Source organism: Rhinopithecus roxellana, chromosome 5 (assembly GCF_007565055.1).
Source record: "Rhinopithecus roxellana isolate Shanxi Qingling chromosome 5, ASM756505v1, whole genome shotgun sequence".
Taxonomy (NCBI): Eukaryota; Metazoa; Chordata; class Mammalia; order Primates; family Cercopithecidae; genus Rhinopithecus; species Rhinopithecus roxellana.
Genome location: NC_044553.1, coordinates 44,148,234 through 44,166,664, shown reverse-complemented (window position 1 = coordinate 44,166,664; position 18,431 = coordinate 44,148,234). Strand labels below are relative to the sequence as shown.

General features: G+C 41.5%; 2 protein-coding genes across 7 annotated transcripts in view; both read right to left on the bottom strand.

Annotated features, from left to right (window-relative positions):
* TCF12 (transcription factor 12) overlaps positions 1-12,108 on the bottom strand; it is a 379,427-nt gene extending 367,319 nt beyond the window's left edge. For all 6 annotated transcript variants that reach the window (XM_030930025.1, XM_030930026.1, XM_010374267.2 and 3 more), the window contains exons 1-3: positions 11,300-12,108; positions 10,220-10,316; positions 9,137-9,209 (exon numbers count right to left, since the gene is read on the bottom strand). Coding sequence is in view for 4 of the 6 variants with exons in the window: in XM_010374267.2 (XP_010372569.1) it covers positions 9,137-9,209; positions 10,220-10,294 (148 nt within the window). In the remaining 2 variants the exon portion in view is untranslated. The remainder of the gene's footprint in view (positions 1-9,136; positions 9,210-10,219; positions 10,317-11,299) is intronic.
* On the bottom strand, positions 11,367-12,284 carry LOC115897453 (translation initiation factor IF-2-like). Its single transcript, XM_030930027.1, has one exon. It carries the CDS (start codon positions 11,992-11,994, stop codon positions 11,599-11,601), a length of 396 nt encoding a protein of 131 aa, XP_030785887.1. The 5' UTR covers positions 11,995-12,284; the 3' UTR covers positions 11,367-11,598.
* Between the last annotated feature and the right edge of the window lie 6,147 nt (positions 12,285-18,431).

Here is an 18,431-nt window from a genome sequence, read left to right as displayed (position 1 = left end):
CCACATTTCTGTTCAAAGTGAGCCTAGCATTTTTTCCTCTCCAAAGGTACAAACAAACTACTTACTTATCCCCAACCACCTCAGAACAACAACATGCCTCTGGGACCAAGAAGCTGGATAACGGTAATTCCCTCCCAGCAGGGAGATCTGCCATGCCTAACCAACAATCACAACTCTGGCCCACAGCAGCAGCGCATTCGCTCACTGACTGGAGCAGCCATGATTATATTAAGTCCAACCTGTGTTCATGTATCAGCTACCAATGAAGCGATGAAAGAGTAATTATGAGTCTATCTTGCTCATTTTTAAAGCCTGAAAATAGCTCACAGGCAAAACTACCAGAAGCAAACAAACTGACAACTTTTGAGGGAGGCTGCCTCCACAAAGACTTCCATTTGGCAACTACAATGATCTTCCATAGATTACCACAAATGTGGAGAAACCCCCTCAGTTCAAACTCAGGCACCTTCCTAATACCACAGAGCTGACAAAATGACATCTTGGGCCAAATTTTCCCAATTTTAATAACCAAAATATAGTAAGTTATGGTAGTAGTGTTTTTTTAAGAAAAAAAAAGGTAGTATTTTCTGTCCTGTACCTTATCGCTAATTGTTTTATTACATTATGTTGAAGGTTTCATCCCTGAGTCACCACCCAATGCAATAAAAATTAGTAACCAATCTCTAATCCGTTTTCTTTTCTGTGTGATCTTTAAATGTGATCTTTAAGTCCCCAAGCAGCTTACAGTAGCTTAGATGACTCACCATAGTATTTATGAGAGCACATTTTTAACCTGGAACACATGAGAGCACATTTTAAACATGGAACAAAAAAAACAAAGCTCTCTCTATAAAAATTACATTTTCTTTCCAAGTCAAGGGTATCTTTAAAAACTACAGGATCATCTGGCTGGAAACAGAAAAAAGTTTCAAATAACAGTCATGTTATTAACAAAGCTATCTGTGTTTCAGTTTATGAAAATAAGTTTTCTTTCTACCAAAACCATGTTTCCCCCGATGTAATGATCCCTTTTTACAGGCTTCTATAGGAGCAAGAAAAGGTGCACGAAAAAATACAGCTAAAGATATGCTCTAGAGTTGGGCTTCTCATTAAGGATTGGCCAGCATTCCATTCCATCCTGACCCTTACCCCCAAAGATACAAACCAAAACAGGAGGAAGGTAATGCCATAAGCTGAAAATGATGTAACTTTAGAAATTCAGTTTTACTCAGTGATTAATGAAAACATATTTAAATTACTGCAAATAGTTGTGGTAGCAAGTAGAAAATAAAATGTACATGAATTTTTAAGATACAATTTCTTCCACTCACTTGCGACGTGCTGCTTCAGGCCACCAAGGGAGTTTATGTTCCTTCTTCACTGCCATTAAGAAAAAAAGTGAAGACGCTCCACCCTAGAGACTCTTAACATTCTCTCTAACCTGTTCCCAGGCGTTCTATCCTTTCAAGTCAGGTAATTTTTATTTTACTTAATTATTTAGACTATGCCTTACTCCAGAAAGAATTTCAAGTACCTGGAGAAATAATATGGACAAAATACTACATTTAGGTGGTGGCGATACCTAAGCATGGAAAAGGAGTTTCAAACGGTGTACACATTCTCTTCATTATTCTGCACTCTACAAAGTAGAGTCTACAAAATAATAACATTAAGAAGAAATCAACTAAAAAAGAAAAGTTAAGGTTCTTAGGTACTTCACGACTTTTCAAAACTACTTATATGCCTGATAACTTCTCAGACTTCATATACACAATTTTATGGCACTAAAAGCAACTTTTATTTGTTGCTCTTGTAGGGGTATTTCCTCACTTCCAACACCACAGACAAAACATTTCATTTTATCCAAAGTAAAATGAGATAATGCCCATAAATTGCTTAACACAATGCCTAGCATATAATAGGAATTCAATAAACACTAGCTATAATACTGGCTATATAATGATTTCTAATAGAATCATTAGTATTACCAAGAATACTAATTAGAAGGTACCACAAAAATAGCAGCTACCATTTCTGAAGCAGCTTTGTAGGAGGAAATATATAGATAACCTTATTTAATCTTCACAAGGATTCTGTAGGTGGGCATTATTACCCACTTTCCACAAATGAAAAAAGTATAGCTCTGATTATTTAAATGTCTTGCCTAAGGCCATCCTACTAGTAAGCTGCAAGTCATCGATTCCAATCCAGTTGTCTGGCTCCTGAGCCCAATTCTTTCCACTACCCTATACTGCCTCTCTCACAAAAAGTCAGGAATTCAAGGGCTCTCTCACTGACAAGACTCCAATTAGATTCCACTCCACTTCAATAAGCACAGGTCAAAGAATGACAGGAATTCCCTCCAGTCACCACACAACACATTTGTATACAAGCACAAATGTGCTCCAAATGTCATAATGCATTCCATTCACATACTAATAAAATTTTGTATTGTTACATTAAATAATCAACCAAAGTCACTGATTTTATGCATGTAACTCCACCATTAACATCAATCCCTGGCCTGATAAATTATCTCCCTCTGTGTTCACTTCCCTAAGGGAATTCATTAGCTTTAATTATTAACTTGTAGGCACAAAAAACAAAATTTGCATCTCCTAACCAAAAGAAATCAAAATGTGGGCAAAAACATACACACACACAAAAAGGTGGTCAGTACTACATTATTTATCATATCAAAAAGCAAATTAACAAAAATCCCTAAATGTCAAGTAGTAAGAAAATGGATTTGTTAAGTTACGCTATATTCATTCCACTTAAGAGCATGCAACTATTTTAAGCCAAGTTAATAACAGGAGAAAATGTCAATGGTAGAAGATTAAGTGAAACAAAAAATAGGACATAAATGAACTAACATTAAGTTACCAACTTTGCAAACAGAACTATAAGAAAAAAACGACAAAAAGGAAATAAACAATTTTCTCTGGATAGTGAAATAAAGGTAATTTTTCCCCTTTTGCTTTTTCTGTTCTCCAATTTTCTTTTCAATTATGACTATGTAATAACTTTATATGCAGAAAAAAGATGGTCTTCTTTTTAACCAACATCTTTACTGAGCATCCTTCCCTCATAAATCTTCAAATTAGCCAGAAGAGTCCCAGGTCATGTGAAATATAAAATGCAAAAAACAATTCAGCATCTTTATTACCTCCAGCATTACTATCCTCCAATTATGTCAGAACTGCAATCTTGAGTCATTTCTCTTACCTACAGAAAGCCAATCCTTCAAATTCTATCAATCCTTTACTTCTGATATTTTTCCTTTCTATTCCTTACACTAACATCAAATGCAACCCCTCACCAGCTCATCCTAGATTGTCATAAAGGCCTCCAAAGTAAATAAATGCCTTCCTTATTTTAGTGTCTCACCACCAACAATTTACTCCACCACAGCTAACTATGTGCTAGGCACTGTTCTTGGAACTTTACATGTATTAACTCATTGAACACTCCTAACAACCTTATAAGGATAACTACTATTATTAGTCCTGTTTTACAGATTAAGAAACAGAAGCAGAGAAGTTAGGTAACATACCCAAGATCACCCAGATAATCACTGGTAATTTCTGGATCTGAACACCTGTAGTCCAGCTCCAGATAATATGTAAATATGAGCTCCCCCAGGAATTAAGGAGTGGTGACAAATAAAAACCAGCTTCTCTCTCTCTGAACTGTACAGGCCCTTGGATCAAGCTAAATTCTTATTTCCAGGTCTCTCCTCATGCTATTCCTCAACTGGAAGACCAGTTCTTCTCTTCCCTAATTCATTGTCCATATCTCCATCACAACTTAACTCTAAACTCAACATTTTTGAGTTTTCCTTAAGCCAGTTCCCTGACTCTTCAGCAGAGCCTCTTTCTTATGGACTCAATTTAAACTACAATAATGTGTGTTTGTTGACATTTTCTATGTTAAGAGAAGTATTTTACTTCCCATCTAATAATAAATGTTTCCACCTTTTTTTTTTTTTTGAGACAGTCTCCCTCCATGCACCCAAGAGGGAGTGCCGTGGCGCAATCTCGGCTCACTGGAACCTCTGCCTCCTGGGTTCAAGCGATTCTCCTGCCTCAGCCTCCCCAGTAGCTGGGACTACAGGCACGTGCCACAACACCTGGCTAATTTTTTGTATTTTTGGTAGAGACAGGGTTTTGCTACGTTGGCCAGGCTGATCTCCAACTCCTGGCCTCAAGTGATCTGCCTGCCTCAGCCTCCCAAAATGCTGTGATTACAGGCGTGATTTCCCATCTTCCCAAAAACTGCTAGAAGAATGCATAGGTGGATACTAAATAGTTAATTGATAAAAATGAGATACTTATGGCACAACTATTTAACAAAGGAGACTGTCATTCATTAGTCTTTTGAACTAACATATTTAAATATTTGTCTTCTCATTATCTTCCCTAAACACAAACGCTTCAGATTTGCAATTTCAACATTCCCATCCATAAACATACTTTCAAGTGATACCCAAAAACAGTCTTATTAAATGATCTTTTAAAAAGGCATTCCACACATTGTCCAGAAATACCACTTTTTTTTCTTTTTCAGGAGAGCCTTTCTAATAGTGTTACTTTTACCTTCTTTCAGTGAGATTATCCAAGTCTTTGACAACACTAGGCAGGCAATGACATTCCAGGAAAGATTACCAATTGTTTAAGAGCAGAAAAGACTATATGACTTTAATAAGACAGTATTATTTATTGCCCAAATAAGTATAAAATTTGAAAGTTGTTTATAGTCAAGGCTGGATATCTTCATCTTTATCTTCCCATTTCAAAAGGCTTGTTTAAAAACTCAAAGATATAGCAAAGGACATCTTGAAGACAGAAACTTGAATTTGTGTTTAAATGGCTAATGAAAACAAAAATATTAATCGTAGGTATGCCTCACTATATACAAAAAACAAGCCCCTAAAATGTTGTGATCTAATCAAATTGTTTTTCAAATCCATTACAAGCAATGACTACGGCTGGGGGGGAGGGGAGAACACCATTTTTTTTTGTTTTTTTGGAGACAAGAGTCTCACTCTGTTGCCAAGACTAGAGTGCAGTGGCACCATCTCAGGTCACTGCAACCTCTGCCTCCCGAGTTCAAGCAATTCTCCCACCCCAGCCTCCTGAGTAGCTGGCATTACAGGTGCCCACCACCACGCCCAGCAAGTTTTTGTATTATTAGTAGAAACAGGGTTTCACCATGTTGGCCAGGCTGGTCTCGAACTCCTGACCTCAGGTGATCCACCCACCTCAGCCTCCAAAGTGCTGGGATTAAAGGCATGAGTCACCACACCGGACCTTGTTTTTCAATTGTTCAGGAATTGTCCTGAAAAGTATACAGTACTCATGGTTGTAATCCTTTCTCTAATTTTTATGTTTTCCAAGTTTGAGTTTTCATATACAGGTTTTCTCTAAAACACTTCCTTGCTACCTTTTACCTTAAAATGAGCCACTTAAATACCAGACCATATTTGTCCTAAAATATATTTTTCCTCACACACCTGCTAACTCTGTGGTTACTCTCATTAATCACTACAGCTTACCTGAAGCAAATGTCTAACATGGCTCAATATTAACGAGTACGTATTACTACAAATTATAGCTATTATAAATTTCAACACTATTATGTACATAATATGAACCACACCCTACTCATAACCTTAAAATACCTTAAGTGAAAGGTCAGACCTGGTTTTCTCTCTCAAATCACCATTCCTATTTCTATTATAGTTCAGTAAAAACCCACAGTGGTACAATTTTGGTTTTCTCTTGATTTTGTTCTTGATATGTTCAAGTAATGCTATGGCAACTTGAAAAGCTTACTCCACATTTAACAGGGTAAGAAGGCATTTAGTAATCTTACCATTTTTTTAAATTACTTGAAAAGTGGATGCAGTTATAAAAGGCCAACACCAAGAATCCCCGGAGAGACAGAACAGTTTTTGTATCCTGACTGTATCACTATCAATAACCTAGTTACTGTACTAATTTTGCAAGGTGCTATTATTGCAGGAAACTGGGTAAAGGCATATAGAATCTCTGTATAGTTTCTTACAACTGCATATGAATCTATAACTATCTAAAAATAAAAATACTGAAGAGTAATTTAATGAGAATTCATTTTTCTGGCCCTATGTCAATATTTCCAAAAAGCCTATAAGTACATCTAAAAATTTCCCCCGACCAAAAAAGATCAGTAACTGAAAAATGAAAATCTGTATTCCTTTTTAAAAATTAAGAGCCAGAAAATACTTCCTACAATTACCTCTGAAAATTTTGGGCAAAAAGAAACCTATACTGTTACAAAAGTCCGAATTCAATAAGAAAAAATAAAGCTTTACTTAATAGGCAAAATGACATTCTAAATAGAAATATAAGAGAGATGCTCAATATCTACAGATGGCTTACAAAATGACAACATCCCTTACTACTCGGATTCCAAAACAAAGGAAATTTTCAGATATCATAACAAACCCTTAATCTACTAAAAACTAAACCCAAAATCACAATTTAGACATAACACACTCAAACCCTAAAGTTGAGGACATGGATTTAAACATCTGAACCATTTCCATGTTGTCAATCCTTTTAACAAACTTTCCTTCTACACACTGCCCTTTCTTTCTATACACTGCCCTTATCAGAGTACCCCACCTTTCACCCCTACAGAAAGAAAAGCTTCTCTCAAGGTCACTTTAGGAACACTTCACACAGCCCATCATACCAAGTGAACAAATTCACTCTCACCATAATGCAAAGAAAATTTTAACACCTTGATGAAGGAATAACATAACAGATCCTCAAGACAAATTAGTAGTAAACACATCTTTATCTTTTCCATAGTGACTTCTGACACGCAAATAACTCAGCTATCATGAGTTATTTGTTTTGCTTCAGCAATAAGATTAAAGATAACATCACATACTATAGTATATATATATATTCTTTGTTAAAAAAGTTTCTGAAAGTATTATATATTGTTTCTCAAAAACAGCCCACTGTGAAATTGAGTCTTCCTCAAAAAGGACAAATGAGAAAGGAAATTACAATGCCCAACTATAAACTCTAGTTTTCATAAGTCAAACAGCATGAGGTTTTTATAAATATTACTCCAAAGATAAAACAGAAAACAAACAAAAAACTCTAATCTTTACTACGGCAGCTCTTCAAAAGGAAAGTCAGATCTTTAGCTCCTTAATAGCTGCAAATACATAGGCATTAGGGTGTATTACATAATATCCTTTGAAATCAGGGCAGAAGATTATTCAAATGTCAATAAGGTGTACAAATATAAATTATATAACTAAAATAATGTTACTATACCAATTTCTTTTAGACATTCCCTTTAAGAAATGGCCACAGAAAAATTATATCTACCAGTACATCTTGATTTGAAAAAAAAATCACATGCCATTTTCTTTTCCCCAAATTCAAATTCATTCACTAATTTATTAAAAGTCACAGCTTATTACAACTTTTTGTAGCATTTAAAACAAAACACACAGATAAATATTGCTAAGTTCACTGCATACAGGTGTGTAAGTTCAAATCTTTCAATGGATAACAAATCTAACTTTTAAAACTAAAAGTTCCTACTCCAAATAATCAAATACAGTGACCATTAGCAATGTAGAAAAATAATTTTTTCTTTGTGTAATGCAACATACTAAAAGAAGTCCAAAAATTGCTCCAATGCCACGCTTGTAATCCATATCCCAGTTCATATATATATACTTTTTAATTTCACAGACTACATAAATCCTTCTTAAGTTTAAAAAGTGAAATAAATATAATTGCCTTTATTCTAAAAATAGAATGCACTTCTAATAGCAAGTTCCTGGAGTTCATGTTATCGTATCAGTGAGTGTCCAGTTATACATATTTACCACAATTTAAGCTGGAACAGTAGGCAACAGTAATATCATGACTCATTTTTAAAAAATACTAAGCATCATCTACTATGTATTGGTCAAAGTAAATCTGAAGGTTCCTGAGAATGAATTATTAGTTGCAAAAATGAGATGTATCAACACCTGTAAAGAAATACAGCCATCTTCTACAACTTTAAAATTATTAAATTTTCTCCCCCCACCACAAAAAAGTAACAACTTTCAAATGATCACCAGTAAAAGGAAGGAGGTGAGAGAAGAGTTGGGACTTGGCTATCGTTTCATGATGTCCTTTTGATCAAGAATAATACTAGTCTTTAGCCTACTTAAAATTCAAAACAACGCCTTCATTTCACTCACTTAACATGATTAAGGACATGCTATACTTTCCCCACAAGCTGTAATTTCATAATTAAAAATGAATTTTAGTAAATTAAATTAGTATACAATTTTTAAAAACAAACTTTTTAGAATCTAAAGTGGTATGAAGTGTTTAGGTGGTTATGAAATTAACCTCATTTTCTGATGTTTTATTCTCACAGTATTTTAAGAAATCAACTATTATTTTACCAGGGGAAATAAAAGGCACCCATCAAAGAGGAATTACTGAGTTTCAGCCCAGAGATGTGACAGTTGGTTTTCTTAAGATGTTGCTGTCACAGCTTTAGTTACTTTTTTCATCTCTGAGCACAAAGAAATAAATTTAAATTAAATAAAAAGTTACAGCTTTTGTACACTGGAATGAACCTTGCTTCTAAAATATTTTGAAATTATGAGTTTTTAAAAGTCAAAAAATGACAAAATGCATACTTAAGAAAAATGGGATGTTTTAAAATGGAGCACAGTAGTCATAAATGTATTGAAAGTAAATTTAAAGAGCACTAGTGTGTAGATCTACTTTAACTTACTCTAAACATTATCAGAATGTAATCTGGATATAGGACAGAATTCAGTCATCTAATAGGTATTTAAAAATAAATCTAAGTTTCTATTCATTTTGAAAAGTTAACCCACTAACATTTTAAATAATTGTCAACGAAACTACTGATTTCCTACAGATTTCTGAGGGAACTATCATCTTTTAAAATTAATAAATCTTACTAATTATCACTTGACTCAACTCCACCTTTTATATACATATATTCAATAATATTTAAATGTCATGCTTTCTATTTTTCTACTAAAATGTATCACACCACCAAAATATAACTTTAGTTTAAGACATCATCTTACCTGATCCACTGAATTGACTGCTTCCCAGTGTAGTTGGTCTAGTTTTCCCACTATTAACAGGTGGGGAAAACATCTGCGAAATAACCCAAATATATGTTAGTCCTGAAATTCTTCTAGATTCCTTGCAGACAAAAGTCCACCAAAAGTCATTCATCAGTTATTATATTTCGGAGGGAAGTTAAAATAAAATTGGAGATACATTCAGATCCAGAGAGGCAAATACACTGAGTGATACTATTTCCTAATTAATTGGAAATAATGGCTACATTTTGTTCTGAAGACCCGATCATTTACACGGAAGATTCCAAGATTATTAAGTTTACACAGTATATTATTATCCATGATCTTTACTGTGGAACTAAGTGAATGTCATTACGTTTACATTATACCTTAATATACACATACAGTCAGAATTATGGCCAATTAAATTACTACATACAGTAAGGATTATAACTGAATTGTATAAAGCAGGTATAGGTGCTGCCTCCTAACAGCAGTTAATAAAGGAATCAGACCCATTAAAAATAAAAGCAGTGGGCCCTTCGGTTTCAGTTGATGTTTTTAAGTCATTTCCCATGTTAAGAACGTAATACACACACACACACACGTGTGTGTGTATAAAAGTACTCTGCTCAGAAGGCTAGAAATTCTAGCTCTGGACTACTTTTCTTGTCGCTGACATCTTTCAGGTACCATAAACTACATCTGATATTGGAGAGAAAAATGGTGATGAGTGTTGAAGAAAAAAACAACACTTTTTCATATAAAGTCCAAGATCCCTAATAATCATCGGGGTGGGAAGGTGACTCAACCAAAGGTCATAATTACATTGTTCTCCTTTTAACTGGTTAAATCAAATGACCCCTCTGGCATTAAAGTTTTAAATGTGCAAATCTAGACATTACATCAAAGTTCAGGTGTCCAACTTGGGGGAGCTGGACTCCGGCCCTGAGAACTACTGCTCAAGCAGATGGAGTTCACGCTGCCTAGTCCCCACGTTGCTTCCCCCCACCCTTTCTTTCTTTTTTTTTTTTTTTTTTAATCCTCAGCAGAACCCCAAGATGTCGTGGAAAGCTCTCATACCGCACTGAAGTCCAGCAGGTCGCTCAGCTCCTTGTCGGTCCCTATAGCGGCCATGCGTTGTTGCTGGGGATTCATCTTCAGCCACTTCTAGCAGGTCCTAGGGCAGAGGAAACGGGCTCAGCGAGAGACCACCGAGGCCCAAAGTGTGTGAGGGGACACAGAGACGTACTGGGGAAGATTACGGAAGAGCGCTGGGGGCGCCGGGATGACTTCCAGGACCCCGACTCGCTCCCACCGCCGCGCGAGGAGAGGGCGGGAGGGCTCAGTGCCCGCGCCGGGTCCCGGAATCCACGCGTTCCTCGGCGCGGCCCGAGACCGATACGGCGGCTCCCGCAACTCGCCGCCTCTCCCCCAAGTTTCCGAGCCAGTCTCCGGCCCCTCCTCGGCGCCCCCTGCTCCGCGCCGCCGCCGGGTGCTCAGCGCGCGGGGCCCGGCCGCGGCTGGGGTCTCGAGGAGCCGGGTGAGGGGCAATTCGGCGTCCAGCGAGCGGAGCGGCGGCGAGCGGAGATGCGAAGTGACTCACTCGCTCGGCAACAATAGAACTGACAAGTTGCAGGGAACGCGCCGCTCGCAGGCCCGCGTCTGCGGCCGCCGCCGCCCGGACGTCCCCGGCGGGCCCAGGGGGTCGAAAAGCACCCCCGGCGCATCCAAGGGCGTTTTTAAACAGAAAACTGAAACGCCGACAACTAGTCTCGCTCTCGCCCGGCGTCCTCCTCCCCAGGCTCGGCCTCCTCCCACTTTTGCTGCCCTGCCCCGGACCTGCCGAACAATGAGCCTGGCTCCGCGGCCGAAGCCGCCCGATCTCCCGCGCGCCCCGGAGCCTGGGCGCCGGCCCGAGTCGAGAGCCGAACGGGGCGCACAGGCCGAGCGCGCCGCCAGCGGGCCTGAGCGCCCGCGACTCGAGCCTCCGCCTCCACTCCGCTCCCCAACTTGGAGGGGACCCCTGGTTTGGCGCTGTACAAAGGGGCGCGGAGTTGAGGCGGGGGACGGGGGCGCCCCGCTCCAGCAGGGACGCGGCGGCGTCCCGCAGCCCCCAGCCCCGCCGCGCCGCCCCCCTCCCGCTAGCTAGCCCGCAATTACCTGCCGCCCCGTCTCCGCATCCAACCACCCCGATTAAAGTTCACTTTGGCCGGGAGAGCGGGCTTGGGCTTCCCCTTGCACCGCCCAGCGGCTCGGTTCACTTTGCCCCGCACGAGCTCTCGGGTCTGGGAGGGGGAGGCGGCTTTCGGGCCTGGCCGCCCCTTCCTCCCGGGGCGGGCTGTCGGTCCCCCCGAATAGAACTTGTGGGTCTCCTCAGGCGGACATTTTTTTCGCTGAGACGGCCTCACCACCGCGCTCGGCTCGCCTCCGGATCCCTCCGCGCCGGGAAGAGCCGCGGGTTAACCCTTCCCTCCCCGGCCCGCTCCGCCACCTAGGAAGTGGGGCCAGCAGAGGGGGCGGGGAGGAGCCAGCGGGGGACTGGGAGGAGCCGCACCGCGGCGGGTGGACAAAGCCCGCGGTCGGGGGAGGCGGTACGGAGTTGGGGCCGGCGGGGAGGGGCAGGAGGCGCTCGCAGGCACCTCGAGAAACAGGCCCCGACCGCTCGCCGAGGAAGCCTCGTCCGGACCCCCTGGGAGCGGGGCGGCAGGCACTGTGGCGCCTCCTCGCGTTGGTCTTGCTGGTTCTCGGCCCCCGAAGCGGAGCGACGGAGACACAGCTGTGGGAGCATCTGGATCCGCAGCCCAAGTCCCCGGACTTCCCGGAACGCGAGGCCGCAGAGCACTGAAGGCTGCCATTCCCGAGCAGGTCACGCTGGACGCCACCCTAAGCTGGGCCCAGAGGCTTCCGCCCAGGAGGGCTGCAGTGGGCGCAGACACCGCGCGCGTGGGGACGGGAGACCCAGCCTCCTCGGCCGTTCCACGAGTAGGCGCGGCCGGTCAGATTCGATGCTGAGCCGAATGCAGGAGAAAGGGCCAACCTCCCTCAAACCAGAAAAAGCCGTGTGAGCTTCAGGTTCTCAAATACCCCACTCAGCAAGACCCCACATCTCCAGTCACCTCCTCCCACCCAAATCCCATTCGGAGCCACCGAATTGCACGTGGGACGAGTTCTTGGGAATGGATCAAGCCAGTCTCTTCATCCAACGGAGACAGCCCAGGGTGGCTCTGTCACACAGCCACTGTCTTATGCGCAAGTTCTGAACTTGGCCTCAAAGAAGCCCCAGAGTAGAAAAAAGACAAAATAAACCTCAGTTCTTCGATTCTGGGCTGGAAGTGAGATTTTCTTGAATGGCAGCCAGTGTTTTGACTCTTAGGTAAGTGAGTGCGGTGAAGACCAGTAAGGCCCACGCAGAAGAAACACTGAGGAAAGAAGACACAAAGTAACAAATGGAAGGAAGCAGCCAACGCCTGAGGACAACATGGCAAGAAGGAGCCTTTGGATTCCGGACTAGGATGGAAAGAGAGGTAGATTCAGCTACCATATGCCATTACTGTACTTAGTACAGTTGTCTCTGTATCCGTGGGATTGGTTCCCGGACTCTGGATTTTCTAAGATGTTCAAGTCTGTTACGTAAAAATGGTGTATTTTCCCATATACTTTAAATCATCTCTAGATTACTTATAAAACCTAATACAATGCAAATGCTATGTGAATAGTTGTTAAGGTGTGTTTAGGGAATAATCATCCAAAGAAATCTCTGTATTTTCAGTACACTTTCAGGCTATATTTCAGGCTCTGTATTTTCGTATATTTTCAGGCCTGATAAGCCTAACTACATTTTTTGTTTTCAATTGGTTGAATCCCAGAATTTGGAAACTCCAGATACAGAGGACGGATGGTACAACCGGAACTGTCAGGTGGATTTCCAAGGCTTTGCATTGGCTGTACCTGAAATTTATGGCAGATCCTGTGGTGGCCTAGACTCCCCAATATCCACTCTTTCTCATCTGGGTAAACAAGCCCAGTTCTTAGTCACATCCCTGCTCTGCCTACTTACCGGGGCAGGTGGTTCCAATCTAAGCAACATAGCACAATTCCAACCTAAATCAGCATAATCCCATTCCCTGCTACAGTTATTGGTTGGCAACGGGTGTAACATATTTGGGCCAATGAGAGGAGCAATTTCCTGGTCTTGCTTGGGAAAAGTTTTTCTTTCATTTTGTGAGAGCACTTTTTTCTGCATGTCCCCAAAAATCGGGTCCCCTGGATGGTGGGTAGCCATCTTCCAAATACAAGTCTAGTCAGGTTAAAATAAAGCAGACATCAAGAAAACATACATAGAGATCTGATCTTAGGTGACTTTTGTGTGTGTGTGTGAAACATAGTCTGGCTGTGTCACCCAGGCTGGAGTGCCGTGGCAGGATCTCGGTTCACTCATCCTCCGTCTCCCAGGTTCAAGCGATTCTCCTGCCTCAACCTCCTGAGTAGCAGGGATTACAGGCGTGTGCCACCATGCCCAACTAATTTTTTATTTTTTTTAGTAGAGTCGTGTTTTCACCATGTTGGCCAGGCTGGTCTCAAATTCCTGACCTCAAGTGATCTGCCCTCCTCAGGCTCCCAAAGCACTGGGATTACAGGCATGAGCCACCACACCTGGCTTTGGTGACATTTTTGAGGCTCTGAATCAAGCAACTTCTGAGCTCTTCACTGATTAGACTAATAGGATTCCAATTTTCTGTTGTCTGTAATCTAGTATGGTCTACACAGTACCAGCCCAATGACCATTTTTTTAGTAGCAAAGACATAAACATAAACATCAGGTAGGAAGTCTGATTAGATAACTTAAGGCCCCATTCCCATGTGTTTGAGTTCATTTTCTCCTGCTACTAACAGAGTACCATAGACTGAGTGATTTATAAAGTGATTTATAAAGAAGTTTATTTGGCTCATGGTTCTGGAGCCTGGTAAGTCCAAGAACATGGCACTGGCGTCTCTAGAGAGTCTTCTTGCTGTGTTATCCCATGTAGAAGGGCAAGTGAGCACACACAACAGAGTGTAATCCTTCATGAGGACTCTACCCTCTTAGAAGTCCCTCTTAAAGGTCCCAGTTCTCAACACTGTTGCATTGGGGGTTAAGTTTTCAACACATGAACTTTTGGGGGACACATTCAAACCATCGCACTGTGGTAAGATTCTATGACTCCATGGTAAAACTGGAGAGAAATCTTGGGGAAGGAGAAGGTATGTGATCCCACATGTAGGATTTATGCTGTTTTCAAGATTTTCTTCTCATCATTCTCACACAACTAGCGCAGAGGAAGAATATCTGTCTGCCCAAACCTTCAGTCATAGGGGCTCCCTCATTACTTAGAGACTGATTGGTGAAGTTTTTCGTATCTATTATGGCCCATATACTTTTACTTTATAATTTATTTTCTTTATTAGATTGTGAACTCCTTGAGGGTTCGGACCGACATGCATCTGTCAGTACCATGCACCTAACATAGTGCCAAGAGCATAGTAGACCCAAAAGGGAGGAGCTGGAATTAAAGCTATCATTCATTTGACATTATAACATGAAATTATTTTTCATAATACAGCCTTTGTATGTGTCTTTTTTTTTTTTTTTTTTTTTTTTGAGACGGAGTCTCGCTCTGTCGCCCAGGCTGGACTGCAGTGGCCGGATCTCAGCTCACTGCAAGCTCCACCTCCCGGGTTTATGCCATTCTCCTGCCTCAGCCTCCCGAGTAGCTGGGACGACAGGCACCTGCCACCTCGCCCGGCTAATTTTTTGTATTTTTTAGTAGAGACGGGGTTTCACCATGTTAGCCAGGATGGTCTCGATCTCCTGACCTTGTGATCCGCCCATCTCGGCCTCCCAAAGTGCTGAGATTACAGGCTTGAGCCACCGCGCCTGGCCACGTGTCATTTTTAATAAGAGAAAATGATTCCCACCAGTGAGTCTCTTATAATAGCTCTGACTTACATAGAAGACACAAAGAATATAAAAAGTGGAGTTTTGTATCACTTACAACTCATTTCTGGGCCTTTGCTGACCCATCTAGATAGATCCAGAAGCCTTTACTGAAAAGCTCAGAGAGAAATAACTAAGTAATACAAATTCAGCATTAATTAATAGTACTATTTCTGTAGCATAAGTTAATCACTATCAATAAATTAATATTGAAAAGTATTTAATGTGCATTTCTTACATGCCAGGCATGGTGTTAAATGTTTCAGGACAGAAAGTCTAAAACCCATACTGCCCTCAAGAAAGTTACAATCTAATAGATTTTTTTTTTTTTTTGAGACAGGGTCTCACTCTATTGTGCAAATTAAAGTGTTGTGACACAATCTCAGCTCACTGCATGTTTGCCTCCTGGGATCAGGTGATCCTCCCACCTCAGCCTCTGAAATACCTGAGACTACAGGCACATGCCACCATGCCTGGCTAATTTTTAAACTTCTCTTTGTAGAGACAAGATATCACTATATGGCCCAGGCTGGTCTCGAACTCCTGGGCTTAAGTGCTCGTCTCACCTCAGCCTCCCAAAGCGCTGGGATTATAGGCACGAGCCACCATGCCCAGCAATCTAATAGAGCTTAGTTCACTGTCCATTCACTGTAATCCACTACTGGACAGACACAGGAATTCTGTCAACATGGTTTCAGCCTCCCTATGCGCACAACACACACACTTCATCCTTGAACACACATATGCATATTTTATCAAGGACACCTGAGTTGCCCAGAGAAACCTTTATAGTCGAAAGGAAAAGTAGCCAAAGCAATGGGCTTTTTGCTTTCTTGGCAGATTGACTTAGCCTTGGCCCCTTTTTAGAAGACAAGTATTCTAGGAAGCTAAGAGGAGAAGGAGAGAGAGAAGAGAATCAAGTCAGGTGTTAAGTGGGAGTAGTAAATTGCTATCTGGATGAAGTGACTGGCCTCCAAAGTTATCCACTAGGATCCAAGGTTGTTGGCTAATAGACCGTCTGGTAGCTTCCTGCTCTACAGGAGAATAACTGGCCAGGCGCAGTGGCTTACGCCCGTAATCCGAACACTTTGGGAGGCTGAGGCTGGCGGATTACTTGAGCCCAGGAGTTTCAGACCAGCCTAGGCAATATGGTGAAACCCTGTCTCTACAAAAAAAATACAAAAATTAGCTGGGCATGGTGGTGTGTGCCTGTAGTCCCAGCTATTTGGGAGGCTGAGGCAGGAGGATTGCTTGAGCCTGGGAGGCAGAGGCTGCAGTGAGCCAAGATTGCACCATTGCACTCCAGCCTGGGCAATGGGAATGAAACCCTGTCTCAGAAAAGAGAAAAGGAGAGTAACTGTCCCCTTGTGACCAACAGGGACAATTTATGTTAACAGTGAGTTTAATAAGAAGTAGTATCCTCAATTCATGGCACTACCATCACTGATGAACGAAAAGCCAAGACTTTTTACTCTCTCATGAGCCAAATTCTACTAATGACCAACCATCTACTCTCAGCATTCTTTTCCACCAACCAGCAAGAACCTCCCACTTTTGTGGTATTTCCTGGTAGAGATTTCATTTTTTCTCTCTGAATGTTGATAGATAAAATAGTTCTCTACTCTTTGCTAATATCATTTTTATCCACTATTTAAGACACTTAGATGGCTTATACAAATGCTATATTCATATTTGAGGACATGCCCCCCCCATTGTCACTCAATATCTTACACTCAATATCTTTTTCCCCTTTAGAATCTCTTCTTTCATATTATATAAAAACACACATTTACACCAAAATCAAGACAAATTCAGAGGCCAAGAAAGGAAAAAAAACTGTTAAACAATCTAGGGCATCAAACTTAGAGAGAGATTTCCATTTTTTTAAACTTAGTAGAGTTAATCAAGCAAAATGAGTAATAACCTTTCTCCATATTTCTATGTATATCTTGGCACAGTGCCTAGCAAGTAGTAAATGCTCGAAAAACATGTATTGAGAAATGAATCGTTATTCACTTCTAGGTAGAGATGGCAGTTGAACACATGGTCCAAATTTTGTTCCTTCCCAAAACCACATTAAGACATCAGTAATGAAATTTTCAAAACAATTTCTTTTTTTTTTTTTTCAAACAGGGTTTTGCTCTGTTGCCCAGGCTAGAGTACAGTGGTGCAATCATGGCTCACTGCAGCCTCGACCTCGTGGGCTCAAGGAATCCTCCAACCTCAGCCTCCCAAGTAGCTAGGATCACAGGCGCACACCACCATACCAGGCTAATTTTTGTATGTTTTTGTAGAGACAGAGTTTCACCATGTTGCCCAGGCTGGTCTGAAACTCCTGGGCTCAAGTGATCTGCCTGCCTCAGCCTCCCTAAGTGCTGGAATTACAGGCGTGAACCACCGCACCTGGTGCCCCAAATTTTTTGTTTGGTTGGTTTTTGTTTTGTTTTGTTTTGTTCTGTTTTGTTTTAGACGGTGTCGCGCTCTGTTGCAGGCTGGAGTACAATGGTGCGATCTCGGCTCACTGCAACCTCCACCTCCCAAGTTCAAGCGATTCTCATGTCCCAGCCTCCTGAATAGCTGGGATTATAGGCACCTGCCACCACGCCCATCTAATTTTTGTATTTTTAATAGAGACAGGGTTTCACCATGTTGTCCAGGTTGGTCGCGAACTCCTGACCTCACGTGATCTGCCCGCCTTGGCTTCCCACAGTGCTGGGATTACCGGCGTAAGCCACTGTGCCCGGCCGTATTGGGTATCTTTTTAAGGAAGGAGGGCCTAACTCATGTGTCTTGTAATAGCATGATGGAAGTCAGCTTACATATTTAGAGATTTGTGTAGGCTACTCCCACAGATTAAGGATTAATTATTCCAAAATAGATACTAAGAAAAAAATCGAAAAGCAAAGAATACTTACCACATCAAAGCACATGAATAAATCCTCCCTTTTGCCAGTAAAGTAAAACTTGTACAGACTAAAAACTTAAGTATTTGGTGATTTGCCAGTCATATGATCAGAATAGGGAAGGGATAGCTGTTGTTAAAAGAATTGTTGGATGCAATGGCTCATGCCTGTGATTCCAGCACTTTGGGAGGCCGAGGTGGGTGAATGGCTTGGGCCCAGGAGTTCAAGACCAGACTGAGAAACAGGGAAACCCTGTGTACAAAAAATTTAAAAATTAACTGAGCATGATGGCACATGCCTGTAGTCCCAGCTACTCAGGAGACTGAGGCAGGAGAATCACTTGAGCCCAGCAGGTCGAGGCTGAAATGAAAATGTCATTTAATACCACAAAAATGTCCTTTAATGTAGTATGGTT

What these genes read in the sequence shown, in the direction of transcription:
- LOC115897453 (XM_030930027.1), bottom strand. Translation starts at nt 11,994, where the DNA reads ATGGCAGCCTTCAGTGCTCTGCGGCCTCGCGTTCCGGGAAGTCCGGGG.